This window comes from Ahaetulla prasina, chromosome 12 (assembly GCF_028640845.1).
Source record: "Ahaetulla prasina isolate Xishuangbanna chromosome 12, ASM2864084v1, whole genome shotgun sequence".
NCBI classification, from domain to species: Eukaryota; Metazoa; Chordata; class Lepidosauria; order Squamata; family Colubridae; genus Ahaetulla; species Ahaetulla prasina.
In genome coordinates, this window is record NC_080550.1 from 1,721,923 (window position 1) to 1,737,450 (window position 15,528).

Genomic DNA, 15,528 nt, shown 5'->3' on the forward strand with positions numbered 1-15,528 from the left:
TTTCATCTGCTCTGTATTTTCGACGCTGCAAAAGGGTTCAAACCTTCCCCTTTCCCTTTGAAGACCCCACCCTGGGCCCCGTCCTTGTGCCAAGGTCTAAAGCAGCTTGACGAACGTCAGGGAACGGAGACAAAACATTTATACCCATGCCTGCCATATTTCTCAATGGGGTAAAGAAAGGAACGACGTCAAAGTCTTCTGCTTGTGGGACCCTGCAGCTGAGCGATCTTCAACTCGAGTTTCTCGTCTTAAAGGAGAGAAGAGCGAGATTGCATGATGTTCCTTTGCAAGGGGATTTTTTCCTCTCCTTTTAAGAGGGCTGCATTGAACTTAAAGCCTTGCACCCTTGGCAAAGAGCCTCATCTATTTTACAAGCCAGATCAGGCTCAGAGCTGAATTAAGGGTAGCTACTGTTTACCACCATGGGAAGAGAGAACACCCAGTAACAGAGTGAAATCAGAGAGATCACCAGGAAGAGAGATGCGTTAACAATCCTTGACAAAGGAGAACAGACGTATTTCTAATGGGGATTTCAACAGAGACAGGGAGATAAAAGTCAGAAGCTGTAATCCCTGCGGCCAGGGAAGCTGCTGAGCTGGGAACTTGTGAGGGAAAGGAAATAGCCGGGTACCAAACACATGGCCACCTGCTGTTGCGGAACCCGGGGGAAGTCAAGCCACCCATTAATGCAGGCTCAGAGTTCAGAGACGATTCAGGAACAGTCAGGATCACTGCAAGGATTCTAAACAACAGCCAAGGTATCCTGAGCCATCCTTGAAATCAGTGATGGAGATCTAGTTATCTTTGCTATCCTGGGAATCAACTGGGCTTGGCTTCCATCCGTTAGACCAACGTGTCTCAACCTTCTCAAAAAAGTGGCCTTCCACTCCCAGAATGCCCAGCCTGGCCTTGGAACGAAGCCAGGAACCCCTCTAGATTCAGGTTCTCCAACTCAACTTTTTTCATGCTGGGTGGGACCTAGGCCCTCAGTCAAGTACAGATTGGTCTTGGGCTCTAAGGGCATACACCAGTCGTGGCTGGCACATACTTTTCTAAAAGACACGGTCGATTTCCAGACAATCCATGGTAGGTGCATTACTAGCAAAACCAAAGGCAGCATTTCCAAACTGGGTTGTTGAAATGGATAACGTGCAAAAAATAGCTCAGTCAAAGTCAATAAGTTGACTTTGTAAATATACAAATAGAACGAGACTATTGCCTTACACACTGTAAGCCGCCCTGAGTCTTCGGAGAAGGGCGGGATATAAATGTAAATAAAAAAAATAAAAAGTCACCGAAGTCACTCATCAAACCATCTATGTTTACCTAGGGTAAACTCGAACATTAGGCAGGTGGCTACTAGGGCTAGTTCAACAAAACTTGGATAAATGAACCATGGCTTAGCCTTTCCCATCTGTGCAACTCATGGCCAATATTTATGGGGGGAGCACAGACATTGGCACATATTTGCTTATTCCTGGAAAGCAAGGCATTAAAAATATATGTATTAAAGAGTGCCAGATCCTCCAACACCCAACCGCACAGAAAAGGGCTGAGGGTTTTGCTGCTTTCAGTCTCCACCACAGCTTTGTGTCCAAGCTGATCAAGTGTTTGGCTTTGTAGAGAGAGGAAGAAGGTAAATATCCTGACAAGCCCATATAATTAAGTCCTCCCCAGCAGTGTTTATACTGACCCTTTTATAAGCCTGGCGCTCTGAGCCAAAGAACAGAGCCAGCCCAAGAAGGATGTGGAAACACAACCCAGCTCACTCCAAGAGGTTTGATGCGCCTCAATAAAAATGATATCTAATCAAAAACTCCTCAAGTGTGACTGGAGCTGGATTAGCTGGGATGGAGAACCACAACCTTGAGGATAGTTTTCTAGGCTGCGACGTCCAGAGACTAGCTCAGGGGTTCAGTAGAAGGAAATCAATTACAGCAATGGAGGTGCCAGAGAGAAGGTAACAGGGCATGACCAGTGAATCCGGGCAGTCACACAAACAAACAGACATACAACTTCGGCAGAATTGCTAGGATGAACAAATTTAACCATGCAACTCTGTTGCGTGGCCCAGTTGCCAGCACGTCTTGTATAAGAGCCAGAAACGTGGCTTGCATCTACGGAAGCAGCCAGAATCGTGGGAGCAAATGCGTGAGGCATAGTTTGACTTGGAAAGGTTGTGCATCCAAAATTCAGCACCAAAGGATTGCACTAAACTATCCCACGAGGCATCCTAGAGTTTTCAGGCTTGGTGCCCTTCCGCAGGTTTCCAGCCTATACGGTCCTGAGCTTTCGCTTGCCAGTTGGGTCCGCCATACTTGTAGATGTGGTTGATCCATCTTGTTTTAGGTCTCTTTCGTGGATGCTTTTGATCAAGTGAAATCCATCCAAGGCCATCAGTTCTTGCTATGAGATCAGCCTGTTTCCATTTCAATTCTTTCACTCTCTTGGTGATATCGTATACTTTCGCTTGTTCTCTAATCCATGTGCAGGGCTTTCTATCTTGTCTTGTAATACCAAGCATGTATCTTTCCATGGCTCTTGGTAGCTTTTGTATTTACACACACATACAAACGCACCATCTTATTTCTAAACCGCCCATCTTCCTCGCCTATCCTGATCCACATCAGGGGGTGAGTAGTGTTTTATCAACTGTTAATACACGACACAGAGGCTCATTTGCATGCCCCATAATCATTAGGCACGCTCTTTAATATGATCCCTACCCCTTGCCATTGATAAAAAGCCATTCAATCTGCTGAAACTTTCCACCATGACTAACCCATGAAATGGATTCATTTTGCCTTCTCCGTATGTACACAAGCTTCAGGGGGAGGGAAGGAGAGAGAGAGAGTGAGTGAGAGAGAGAGAGAGAGAGAGAGAGAGAGAGAGAGAATGAGTGCAAAAAATGCATAACTAAATAAATATTTGGGAAGAAGACCAGGATAATTGGGAAAGTCTCATTACTTACAGAGCTGTCTGCTAACGCTTGATCGTTGAATGTCTGTCTAGCGCCACACGCACGTGGTTAAGCCCACAAAAGATGCTGGCGTTCCTGCTTTGCACACGGACAATGGCATGGAAAAGTTGGCCATTAAAGGATTTTTTTCCTCTAGAGTTCCTACGGAAGCTTGTGGGGATGGAGGCCGCAGAGCCTTATGTGGCTTGATTTTGACTTAGATGATATATCAATTCAGCCTCCGAAGTTCACTAATCATAAATTACAACTTGGCTCCATAAAGATGTGTGGACTTCAACTCCCAGAATTCCCCAGCCCCGAGCAACAAAGATGATTAGGGGACTGGAGGCTAAAACATAGGAAGAACGATTGCTGGAACTGGATGTGTCTAGTGTGATGAAAAGAAGGACTAGGAGTGACATGATAGCAGTCTTCCAATATCTCAGGGGCTGCCACAGAGAAGAGGGAGTCAAGCTATTCTCCAAAGCACCTGAAGGCAGGACAAGAAGCAATGGGTGGAAACCAATCAAGGAGAGAAGCAACTTAGAACTAAGGAAAAAAAATTCTGACAGTTAGAACAATTAATGAGTGGAACAAGAAGTTCCAGAAGTTGTAAATGCTCTAACACTGGAAGTTTTTAAGAAGAGATTGGATAACCATTTGGCTGAAGTGGTGTAAGGTTTCCTGCCAAAGAAGGGGGTTGGACTAGAAGACCTCCAAGGTCCCTTCCAACTCTGTTATTCTATCATTCTAAGTCCATATATCTTCAAGGGGACAAGATTGAGAAACACTGGTTTATAATAAATGGATTTAAGGTGCAAATGGATTTAAGGTGACAACAAATGTCAGGGAATTAGGAAGCCAGGAATCAAACCAAAAACATCAAATAAGTAGAATATACTCCATGAAGAAATTTCCTACTTTTTCCTGAGGATGATGAGGGTATGATGTATACACTTTTGTTCTTTTCCCATTTCAACATGGTAGAGAAAGTCAATTGTGTTATTGACTTTCATCATTTACAGCAGAGGAGGCTACCCCCCAAATTTAAGGGCTCCTATGTGTCTTGGTTATGTGTGTGCTCAGAGAGACCCCAACTCTACCCTGTGTGCATTGGGTGTTACGTCTGACCACTGTGGACTTCCCTACAAGCCACCACTCGGAGGCGTAGCTTGGTGCAATGCGCAAGCTCACATCAACTGGGCTAAACTGACTCTGCATTCTGGCTTGTTGACTTAAGAATTAACAGCCAATTTGTATCATCACTGCCGATGGAAAAGCTTTTAAGTTTTGGGACCGCATCTGCTGTATTTATGAGCTCCGTTTCATTTCCATCTGGATGGAGAGTAACACAAACATCGCACTGTAAATAAAACTAAAAGTTTCTAAAATCATTTGGAAACATTTTACATCTCCATGACGGAAACAGACGCCTCTTGAATCTTTTCCTGCGTCCCCCCCCCATCCCCCACCAAGGAAGACCACACCGAAGGAAGCCACCCCAACCACCAATCTACCTGCTTCGGTGCTGCCTCCCCCCCCTCCCCCCCGGGTAATATCCTGCCGAAATGAATAATTTTGAGGAAGGCATGGGAAGGAGATATTTAGGCTCGGAAAATGTGACTGTCCTTTTGGTCTGTCTCAAAGCTTTGTAATGGAAAACAGGCGTTTAACGCAAGCAACATGGAGACTAGAGAAGGGAAATCAAAACCAGGCACCACAAGAGAGAGAGAGAGAGAGAGAGAGAGAGAGAGAGAGAGAGAGAGAGAGAGATGCTGAATCTCGAAAACAGAACAATTATGGGAAATGGGCAGAACTTGGTAAGATCAGATATCAGGAGAGGCGCAAGTGGTAAATGGAAATTTTTTGGGGGGGGGCTTTAAAAACAGAGTGGGGGAGGGGCAGGTGGGGAGAATTCTACCATGAAAACCCGTCTTTCCCTCTGGAAAAATATCGTGGGAGACACAAAAAGTGATGAAAAAGTTCTGCCTTATCAAGCCAAAGCAGCATCTAATGGCACCCTTTGGTTCCATACGTCTGTAAAAAGCCCGAATGCAGGAGAATCTGGGGAACTGGCCCAGAGATCCTCAGTGCTTTCACTTGCACTTCCAATAGGAGATCCTGCAAGATCTTGACTCTTAAATTATTAAAATGGTCAAAGAAAAACGGTAGCATCGTAGACACATTAGCATAAGCCTATTTATTTCTTGCGATGGACGCAGCTTCCTCAAATCAGAAGGAGGGGCTTAAAACAACACCCCCCTCTTTCTGCTTAGTCTCCCAGGTTCCTGCCCATTTTTTCCAGGCTCCCTTGGCAGTTTTAAGGATTGTCCAAATAATCCTTCGCTCTGGCTGAATATGGAAGAGAGAGAGAGAGAAAGAGAAAGAGTGGTTTGGGGAAAGAAATAGCACCCCGAGATTGAACTCTGTCAAATGAGACAAAACAGGACAGCGTGCAGAATGAAATTGCTTTAAATGATACTGAAACCGAACCCCCGCCTGATAGCTCCAAAAGAGACCCTTGGAAATGGACAGTTCAGAAATGAAAGCATCAGTGCACTCAAGAGACATCGACTACTAAACCTTGGGGCACGTGTCTGGAGATGTGTGTGTTTTGTGGGGAGGGGGGGGAAAAAGATGCTTAACACCCTTTTCTTCTATAGGATGATGAGCAAGACTTCCCTCCCCCTCTGGCACACGCACGCCCATCTCCATCACTTCCCCCCACCCCACCCCAAGGCTGATGCCTTGCTATCATCTCCCCTTCCAAGGAGATGCTGGATCATAAGCAGAAGACTTCGCCCCAGAGAGCTGCAGCTGCCTTTTCCCCCAAACCAAATCCATCCAAAACTTTGTGGAGAGATGGCCTGGATACTCACAGATGAGGGGGCTTGGCTTTCTTTCCACTGTCTTTCTTTCGCTCTTTTTAAATTCTCGACAGGTGTCAAAGGACTGGGGTACCAGAAGGTAAGAGTGTTTGTACAGAGGGCAAGGAGATTAAAGTTTTATACTGGAGCCATGGATGCCACAGTCTCCGCTTTGAAAGCTGTTTCTCCATGGCTGGAGAGGCCCACCAGCTGCAAAAGAGCGCCACACTTTTTTGGCTTTTTTTTTTTGCAATGCTACTTCAGAGACTGACACGTTTCCTACTCACCGGAGTCGGAAGCGATGGCATTACATATCTCTATCCTCAGTAGTGCTGCAGCCCTCGGTGCGCCTTCGGCAGACTTCCTTTGACATGGGAGCCGAGTGCGGCAAGGAGGGTCGTGACGTCTGCCTGCATCTCTCTCTCTCTCCCCGCTCTCAGCTGGAAGGTCTCAAGTTCCAGAATTGGGATTCCCTTCCTCTTCGCACATGTTTAACCCTCCTTGGGCTGGAAACAAACAGGAAACACCCTCTGCTGTCGATTTCCAAGGAGAAGGAGGAACCGCTCGGGGAGAAAGGACCAAGATACTTCTGCTTTGTGAATTCGGCTCTCCAAGAGAAGCTTTTAGTTTCTCCACGGTTGGATTAACACAGCACATTTAATTAGGTTACTGAATTAACCCATCTTCTGCATTCATATATCAAATCGGACCGGTACAGGACGAAATAAGCTTTGTTCTCAAGTTACATCATAAGTAGCCAAAAACCCAAGGTTAGCATTTTATACAAATTTAGCTTCGGGCTCCTGACCTGAGAGAAACTGGGTTGTAGGAACAGGTCTGAAAGGCTTCCCAGAGAAGGAAAAAAAATGGGAGTTCCTTGAACAAACTCTCCAATTCAGCGAGTTGCAGGTCCCACCAAAGTGGGAAAAACATATATATTTTTTCCTCATAGATGTGTTACTGTAATTTAGGGGTCTCCAAACTTGGCAACTTTTAAGAACTTGTGGGCTTCAACTCCCAGAATTCCTCAGCCAGCCTTACTGGTAACTTGGTTACTTGGTTTCCACAGTATGGGCAGGACAGTAGAAGATTTTCCACCGCTGGACAACAAACCCACCGAAGTCCATCTTAGCCTGGCCTGTTCTGGATCCGCTTCAGGAAAGAGAGAGAGAAGCTTAATTTCGAAACTGAGAAATTTATTTCCTTCCCTTTCCAAAAAATGGAATGATTAATCACGGATTAAGAAAAAAGCGAAGGTGCCTTGGAAAAAGAGAGAAAATGCCAGATGACCATAACTTTCTGCCTCTTGCATGACAGCAGGGAATTTAAAGAGGGTCACCCCATTTTTAACCGTTTCCAGGATTCTGGGATAGCTTTTTCCAAGCTTTTTCCAGGTGATGTTTTAGGGAACATGTATTGCGTCTCGATTAAGTTAAACCTGGTATTCTTGATGGGTCAGGTACACCCTTGTTTTTCACACAACCAGTTCACGTAGACCTCAATCTACAACAGTTCATTTAGTAACCATTCAAAGCTACAACATCACTGAAAAAAGGGACTTATGACCATATTTCACACTTACGACTGTCGCAGCATTCCCTAAGTCACGTGATCAAAATTCAGACAGTTGGCAACTGACTCACATTTATGACGGTTGCATTATCCCGAGATCAGGTAAATCCCCTTTTGTGACCTTCTGACAAGGAAAATCAAGGAGGGAGTCAGACTCACACAACAACCGTGTTCCTAACTTAACAACTGCAATGACTCCCTTAACAACTGTGGCAAGAAAGGTCGTAAAATGGGACAAAGTTCCCTTAACAAATGCCTCGCTTAGCAACGGACGTTTTAGGCTCAATTGCGGTTGTAAGTTGAGGACCACAGAGAAAAAACCATGTCTTGCTTCCATTTTAAAGAAGAGGATTTTGAGTCCTTGGATGTCCCAGATGAAACAGGAAGCTGGAAACCTGGCAGATGGAGGCTCTTTATCCTCTTCTCCTAGATTAGAGTTTCTATCAGTCTTTCAGATTGGCTCTGTCTAGTTTCTCCACTGGAAACAGAGTGATAATTTATGGCAGAGCACGGTATGGGAAAAAAAATTAATCACCACAGGACTGCCAAGCCCCAGACTTATTTTCCTTCGGTCAAATAAATTTTCTGCTTGATTGCAATTTTCCGCATTTATCTGCAGTTAAGAGCAAAGTGTTTGCACAAAAAGAAGAAAAACTATCTTCTAGCCAAACTGCAGAAGACAACACTAAAAATTCCTGAGATGTTTTTACAAGAATCAGGGGGCTAATTCTGGCCTTCTGGAACCTAACGGTCCTTCGCCCCGGCAGTGACGTTTTCTTTGCAAATCGCCACCGTTCCACCTCACGTGTAACAGTCAATTCATAGCCTTGGCTAGCAAAACAGCCTTGCTAGCTAAGGAGGTTGGGTTGCCTCAACCAAGCCTTCCTCACTCCTTCCTGTCCATTACAAAAGCTCTCATGTTCCAGGAGTCGTCTTTGCATGCGTGCCTATTTCTCATTCAGAGAAAAAAACAAACCACAAATCCAAAGCTCCTATTTAACAAATTGCCTTAGGAACTATAGAAGCAAGAATTCATTTGGAGCCCAAGTTGGGTGTCCAAGTTTTTCTGTATTTGCACGAACCTTCTCGTGCAGAATAATTCACTTCGCATTAGGGTATTTCCCACCGTTTTCTTCTCTTCTGACAAAAAAGACAAGGGGATGCATTGCTCTAAATTAGGGTTACCCTATCTAAAAATTCCCTTTTCGGTGATCCTGTAAGCCCCTATCTGGAAGGACAAATAAACCAGGATAACCCTGAGCACCTCTCCTCAGTCTGTTCTTACCTCACAGATTGCTGGTTCTGTAGAGAGGAATACCAACAAAGAGGCAGTTGAAGAAGCACAGAAAGGATCTAATGTGCGTCAGAAAAACAAGTCATGAAAGTTGCGTGAGAGCAGGCTGAAGTTGCCACACCTAAGGAGAAAGCAGGTACATAAGCGGGGTGGGAAAAAAGTCAGGTTTCTTGTCTAAAAGACCCCTCCGGGGTGGTACTTAAGAAGAAGCCAAAGGCAAAGACATCACCTGAACCAGACAAAATAAGTTGGACTTCAGTACATAGGAACTTCCCACCCAAGTCCCACCAACAGCTCCCAGTCTTGTCAATCAACGAAGCCAGCATTTGGGTGGGGGGAGGATAAAAGGGGTCCCGAAGCCCACCGCCAACTCTCAGAGTCATCTTTGGTGCAGGCTTGGTGGCTTCCATTCCTCTGGCTAGTGCCTGCCAGCCTAGTCGAGAAATGTGGTGCTCTGTGTGTGTGTGTGTGAGAGAGAGAGAGAGAGAGAAAGAGACAGATAGAGAGAGAAAGAGATGTGAGACAAGCGATGTGACTGTTGACCAAGAGCTGTGAGTGTGTCGAGTGAGTGACCATAAGCCGTAGCTGGGAGTCTGTGTAACACCTCAGGGAGGAATTTTCAAAATGGTCTTCATAAATACACATTTATTTCTTTAGAAATGCATAATTACAGTGGTGGATAGCAGTTTTTTCCCCTTTTAAAAAAGTAGTTGGAAGAATACCCATCCCCCCCCTCAAAGAGGCAAAGTTTCTGCTTGTATGCTTTTTTTTTTTCCTCCTTTTTTTTTTATAATTACACTGAAACGGGAAAACCAGCAGCAAAAGAAGCTAACATTTATGATGGTGGGCCTGCCTCCGTCCCACCTTCGCCTTTTTAAATACATCTCTCTCTCTCTCTCTTTGTTATTACAAACATAGCAATTTTTTTTTTAAAAAAAACTTCTTTCCACAGCAAAATATATTTGCACTCTTGATTCTTTCTGAGTGACAAGGGATGCGTTGCAAGGCAACCCTCTCTCTGAGAAGACATCTGGGGATATTTGCAGGGAGGAGAAGAAACTGTGGCGGCCTGGCATCACTCGAAATAGTTGGATTAATGAAAGTTAGCTAAATCTTCCTTCCCGCGAGGCTGAGCCCCCCCCCCCACAATTAAACCACGTCTCCTAGGAACGGAGTGGAAGGGTGGCAGTTCCGCCACAACTTGGTCCATCAGATCTGCCAGTGGTTCCGTACAAACCGGGTCAGAGGAGACAGACCACACTCATATGTACAGGAAAGGTCCCGGAAACGTCCTGCAGGCTGAGCAGAAACGACAAACTGGCTCCGTGAACCGGAATCTTCCGCTGTCGTCCACGAGCTGAGATGGTGGCCTCCGTGTCACCTTGTCCTACTGAATCTGAATGGCTCCGTGGTCTATTTGCATTTCTGGCTGGATGGCTGAGTGAAGGGAGTCTGTGTTCTGCACAAGAAAGAGAGAGAGAAACAAACAAACACACACACCAGAGTTTACCACCGGAGGGCTCGGCTGCCCCTTCAGGGGTCGTGGCATTTAGCTGACAGCCCCAATAAGCAACCGCACTCTGAGTGAGGTTCAACTGCCATCAAAGAAAAGATTTGCGTGCCGGGTCCGAACCAAACTCTCCACCACCCAACTGTGGCTATTTGGCCACCAAAAACATACTAGTGCTAGAAGTGTGAAGCCGCTTCCTTTATTTGTGACTTACGTTGTGTTTTTCCTGAAGAACACAACTCCCTCTCAGTTACCGCCGAGGGAGAGAATGAAGAGTGGGAAGCAGCAATTGGGAAGCGTGATTGGCTACTCTGTGTTTAGACCTGCTTTGTTCCTCAAGAACTCTGCTATAGATCAGGCAACTTCGGGACTTCAACTCCCAGAATTCCTCAGCCAGTGTAGGAGAGTGAGGATATGATGGACAGGACAAGCACCCTAAACAAGCAGATGTCTCCTTCGCTCCTACACTTTCCTAGTTAACTAGGCTGTGAGGTTCAGAGCTTGCTCTTACCCTGCAAAGGAACCGCCCCGCCCCAACTTTTCTCTCCCAGACTCTCTGTTCCCCCTAAGAGGTTCCAACCTCAGCTTCCGTGCCATAGAAGCGCCCCTCTGTCTCCTGCCCAGCAAAGCCACCAAGACTTCAGGTCTAAAAAAACAATTCATCTCACAATCAGGAGGCTGTGAGTTCGATCCTAGGTAGAGGCAGATATTTCTCTCTCTGGGCACACTGAGAATATATCGGCTGAACAAAAACTCCACATTGGCGACAGGAAGGGCATCCGGCCATTAAAACACTCTGTGTTGTGTCTGTGCCCCCTGAGCCGGGCCCCCTGCCAGAAAGTGACTGGGAAAGTGAGAGGGAAGGGCCATCAGGACTTACCTCGGGAGCACCGGCTTCCCTGGCTCAGCTCCAGGAGCCAGAGGCAGGCCAGGTGGGGGAGATAACGAGACCTCCGTCCCCTGACTCTTCCCCCCCAGGCTACGTCTCCAGATCCAGCTGATGGCAATCAGGCCTGGCTAGACCCTAGGTTTCGTAGGCAGGAGAGGCGGGAACAACAGAAGCAGGGGTGGGGCAGGCCTAGGAAGTGCTGAGTCATGGAACCACACCCCACAGGACATAAAACCAGCAAGGGCTGCTATACCACTTCGTGGCAAGCAAATCAACTGCTTAACTAGAGCTGAAGTACTGTTTGTTCCTGGTTGACTCATCGGCATCAAGAGAGATAACAGAGACACTTGGCAGATGCTCGCTAGTTTGCTACCAGAGCTAATAGTGCCAGCTAATTAAGTCATCGCTTGGACTGAGGCGAGGGGGACAGAACACTCTGCTAGCTCCATTCACTTGCCCAGACTCCACCCTGCAAGGGATTATGGGGTCGTTAAATGAAGATGATGAACTTTGGTTTTATGTACTCTGCTCAGGTTGCTTCCTCAATCTCTTCCTTCTTTATATCTAGAAAGCGGGTCGGGAGGATCCTACCCTGAAAGGAAGGAGCTGAAGTGAACGAAGGATGAAGGCTTTGCCTTAATAGCTTTTCTTCCTCCGGTTTTATTGCACCAGGAATCCATCCTGATTTATAAAGAAGAGCTGGCCGTGAATTCGGAAGGCGACTCTTTCTTCCCCAATTAAGGGCAAACGCTTTGAAATGAATTACTGTCGAAGAGTGTTGACTCTCCTGCCCATAATAGCTGTGTTATTACCAATTTTGCCCCCTCCTCAGTTAATTTACAGGTCATCTCAATTGCTCCCCCCTCCCCCCAATACACAACTGACTAATCAGAACATTTACAACAGCAGTTTGAGTGTGGCTAAAATATAACCCAACACCTGAGGAAGGAAGGAAGGAAGGAAGGAAGGAAGGAAGGAAGGAAGGAAGGAAGGAAGGAAGGAAGGAAGGAAGGAAGGAAGGAAGGAAGGAATTGCTAAAATAAACAGCTCCTTCTCAAGGGCTGGGTTAATTATCCCACGTTTAACCAGATGTGGAAGACTTCCCGAAGGGCCGGCTTTAAGAGGAAAACGTTTCCTCTCCCGCCGATTTGCAGCCGAAGGAAGGAAAAACAAACCTTGGGTGGCACCAGTATTATTACTGTAATTTAACATGTCAGGGAGCATTAGAGGATCTGGAGGGAAAGAATGCAATCAGCGCAGGAAAATAAACATCAGCTGAGGTGAGCCCTGGCACCCTTCGTGCCCAAGGCGCTCTGGGCTGGCACTGCCTCCCAAGCATGGTACCTGATAGCTGCCTAAGGACCTAATTTGGGCCCAACCTCTGTTCCTTCGGAGGCTGGGCATCGCTGTGGGGAGCACCAAGGCTGGGAGAATCACACCAGCAGCGCCACGGCGGGACGTCCTTAGAGCTGATCCTACCTTCCTGGCATTGTAGCCATTGTGGGAGGGCAGGAAGTCCTCGACTTACAACAGCAATTGGGGTCAGAATTTCCATGGCTAAGCAAGGTGGTGGTTACCGGAGTCGTGCCCAATTTTATGACTCCTTTTCCCGCACAGTGGAGCAAACAGCTGGAGTGAATCCCAGGGCCATTAAGCGTATCTGACTTCCCCTGATCACATGACTCCCCCCAAAAGAGGCTACAACCATTGGAAATACATGCCGAGCACCTAAATTTGGATCCTGCGACCATGGCGAGGCTGTGACGGCCATAAGCGTGAGGACCGGTTGTACGTCCCCTGTTTCAGTACCACTGTAACAGTCGCTAAAGGAACGGTTGTACAATGAGGACTACCTGAATCATCCAGCAATCCTCCATCAACCTGGAAGCATGGAAGCTTTTGGGCTAGGCAGCATTGTCTGACTATCACAGAGGTGTGGTAGCTACACAGTGTTGTGTCTTGCCCGCTCTCACCGCAGCCGGGGTCTGCTTATCTGCTTCCGAACGCTGAAGAATGTCCTCCCGGCCCCAGCCCTGGCTCCATGCCCAGACAGGCTGAGGAGGGGGCATCTCCCGGCCCCAGCCCTGGCTCCATGCCCAAGCAGGCTGCAGAGGAGGGAGCACCCCCCGGCCCCAGCCCTGGCTCCATGCCCAGGCAAACGGAGCAGCTAGACCCCTCCCCCTCCTCCACAGCATGTGAGCCTGAGGAAAGTTTATTTCCAACAGCTGCTGATTGGAGTGACCCTCGCATCAGAAGACTGGATAGGCGGAGGCAACAGAAGGAAGGGAGGGGCAGGCCTTAATGAGTGCTGAGTCATGGAGCCACACCCCATGGCCTATATAAAGGATCTGCTTTCTGGCAGTCTCTGAGTCAGGCAAAGTCGAACTTATCTTGCTGAAGTCACTTTCTGGTCTCCTGCCTGCTCTGAGGACTTTGCTAGGACTTTGGGCAGAGCTGCAGAGGCAAGCCTGATCCGGATTTCCCTGACCCGGCCGTCAGCGGAGGAGTGGGACACGACACACAGAGAGCTTTGTATACAAGCCTAGCCCTGTTCTCACAGCAACTGAACCTGAACTGAGCAGGGATAACTGGATGCTTCCAGCTGTTCACCACCTGGACACGAAGCACAGGAAGAAACAAAAGACGTTGTGATGTTTCTCCCAGGAGCTTCACCCTCGCACCAGACTTCCTTTTTATAGTTTTATGTTCCTTGTCACGCATCTTCCCTACTCAGCAATCCGCCCGGATCAGCTCCAGCCTGCTTCTCTCTCTCTCTCTCTCTTCCTAATCTGCAGTTTTACGTATCCTCGCCGTCCTTTAAGGGCCAGCATTCCTTTAGGCTGATCTGCAGCATGGTATAAATCTCTGTGGTTAACCACAATATTAAAAGCTAACACGGTGCAAAGTGTCAGAAAGAGAGCAATTCCAGTCTCGCTGCCAACAGATGTAAAGATTTATCGCTGGGCTAAAAACAGCAGCTCCCTCCCGTTAAATGCACCCGAGAAGAGGCAAAAGGAGATGGTGGGCAGTTTGCCCCCCACACACACATTGAGTTCAACGGGAGAAAAGGTGTGGAGAGAGACACAGAGGGCTTTCAACAGGAGGAGGCAAGGCTCACTCAGCCCAAGAACACACAAGATGACAGTGTTCGGGGTTCTCCATCTCCTAGAGTTCCTAGCCAGCCATTCCAGGCGAAGGGAACTTAGGAGCGGAAGGGAGATTAAGAACATGATAGATGCACACCCTCATTTCATACGGAGCAACCTGGGATGGGGAAAAGTAAGGGAGAGTTAAAGGGGGAAATGTGTATTTATGGGGGACAGTGAAAGGAGGGAAGCGTGTGTCTCCCTATGTGGACAAGAGGAAGCTGCCAGAACACTTAAGAGCCATCAAGCTCCTGCTCCTAAAACGTCCCTCAATCCCTAATGTAGGGAAAGGCCACCCAGGATGTTGCACCTGGTTAATGTTGCAGGCAGGACAGCTTGGAAAACAGAAAGTATAAAAGTTGGGACCAATTTCTGACTTCTGCCAGGAGGTCTTAATACTGACAATGCTGTAGGCACATACATGCCAGAGGTGAGAAAACCCCAAATGGACTGATGATGATTGTGAAGAAAGGAAGACAAAATCAGAACGCAACATAATTATGAATTTCCTTCACATTCCCTGCCTGAATATTGCACAATTCCTTTTTATTTTTTATTTTGGGGTAGTGCCATCTACAGTTTGGTATTTTAGTCTGACTTCCAACAGGCTTTCTCAGCTCTGTTGAGTCAGATTCAACTATAGATTCCAAAATTCCAAGCCTGGGAATTATAGAGAGCACCTTGATGTGGAGGGCTAACTTCATGGAAACATCTGAGAACAGATATAGCTGCATTGAGCCGTGGTGGCGCAGTGGTTAGAATGCAGTATTGCAGGCTAACTGCTCACACTGCCAGGAGTTCGATCCTGATGGGCTCAAGGTCGACTCAGCCTTCCGTCCTTCTGAGGTGGGTAAAATGAGGACCCAGATTGTTGGGGGCAAGAGGCTGACTCTGTAAACCGCTTAGAGAGAGCTGGAAAGCACCCTGAAGCAGTATATAAGACTAAATGCTATAGCTATTTAGTTTTAACAGCATTTAGAAGAAGAGAGAGTGCTAGGTCTTGTGTCATGAAAGCTGTGAGATCCCTCTCCACATTCCCCATTCATGAACAGGAATGATCTACGCACTGGATTAGCAGCGGAGTGGTCTGTCACCGGGGCCAGCTGGACGTATTGGACCTGGATATCGCTCCCTTGAAGTGGGGATCCATCCACACCAGCAGCTGCAGCATCAGAAGAAGCAACTGCAATCAGCTGGGCACCTTGAAGCACCTGTAGGCCAAGGGGGAGAGAGAGAGAGAGAGAGAGAGAGAGAGAGAGAATGCATCATCAGTTGGCATCTTTGCAAAGAC

The 15,528-nt window shown here is 47.2% G+C and overlaps 2 protein-coding genes across 9 annotated transcripts in view; both read right to left on the reverse strand.

The window, feature by feature from the left end:
* Positions 1 to 8,606, reverse strand: part of LOC131184258 (zinc finger protein 469-like) — a 272,266-nt gene extending 263,660 nt beyond the window's left edge. For all 4 annotated transcript variants that reach the window (XM_058155369.1, XM_058155368.1, XM_058155362.1 and 1 more), the window contains exon 1: positions 6,114 to 8,606. The gene's annotated coding sequence lies outside the window, so the exon portion shown is untranslated. The remainder of the gene's footprint in view (positions 1 to 6,113) is intronic.
* Positions 8,607 to 9,412: 806 nt separating this feature from the next.
* Positions 9,413 to 15,528, reverse strand: part of BANP (BTG3 associated nuclear protein) — a 107,797-nt gene continuing 101,681 nt past the window's right edge. Inside the window, exons 9-10 of one of the 5 annotated variants that reach the window (XM_058155372.1) lie at positions 15,305 to 15,448; positions 9,413 to 10,151 (exon numbers count right to left, since the gene is read on the reverse strand). In XM_058155372.1, coding sequence (XP_058011355.1) covers positions 10,080 to 10,151; positions 15,305 to 15,448 — 216 coding nt within the window. In that variant the 3' untranslated portion in view covers positions 9,413 to 10,079. The remainder of the gene's footprint in view (positions 10,152 to 15,304; positions 15,449 to 15,528) is intronic. The other 4 variants (XM_058155370.1, XM_058155371.1, XM_058155373.1 and 1 more) reach the window with 4 other exon arrangements.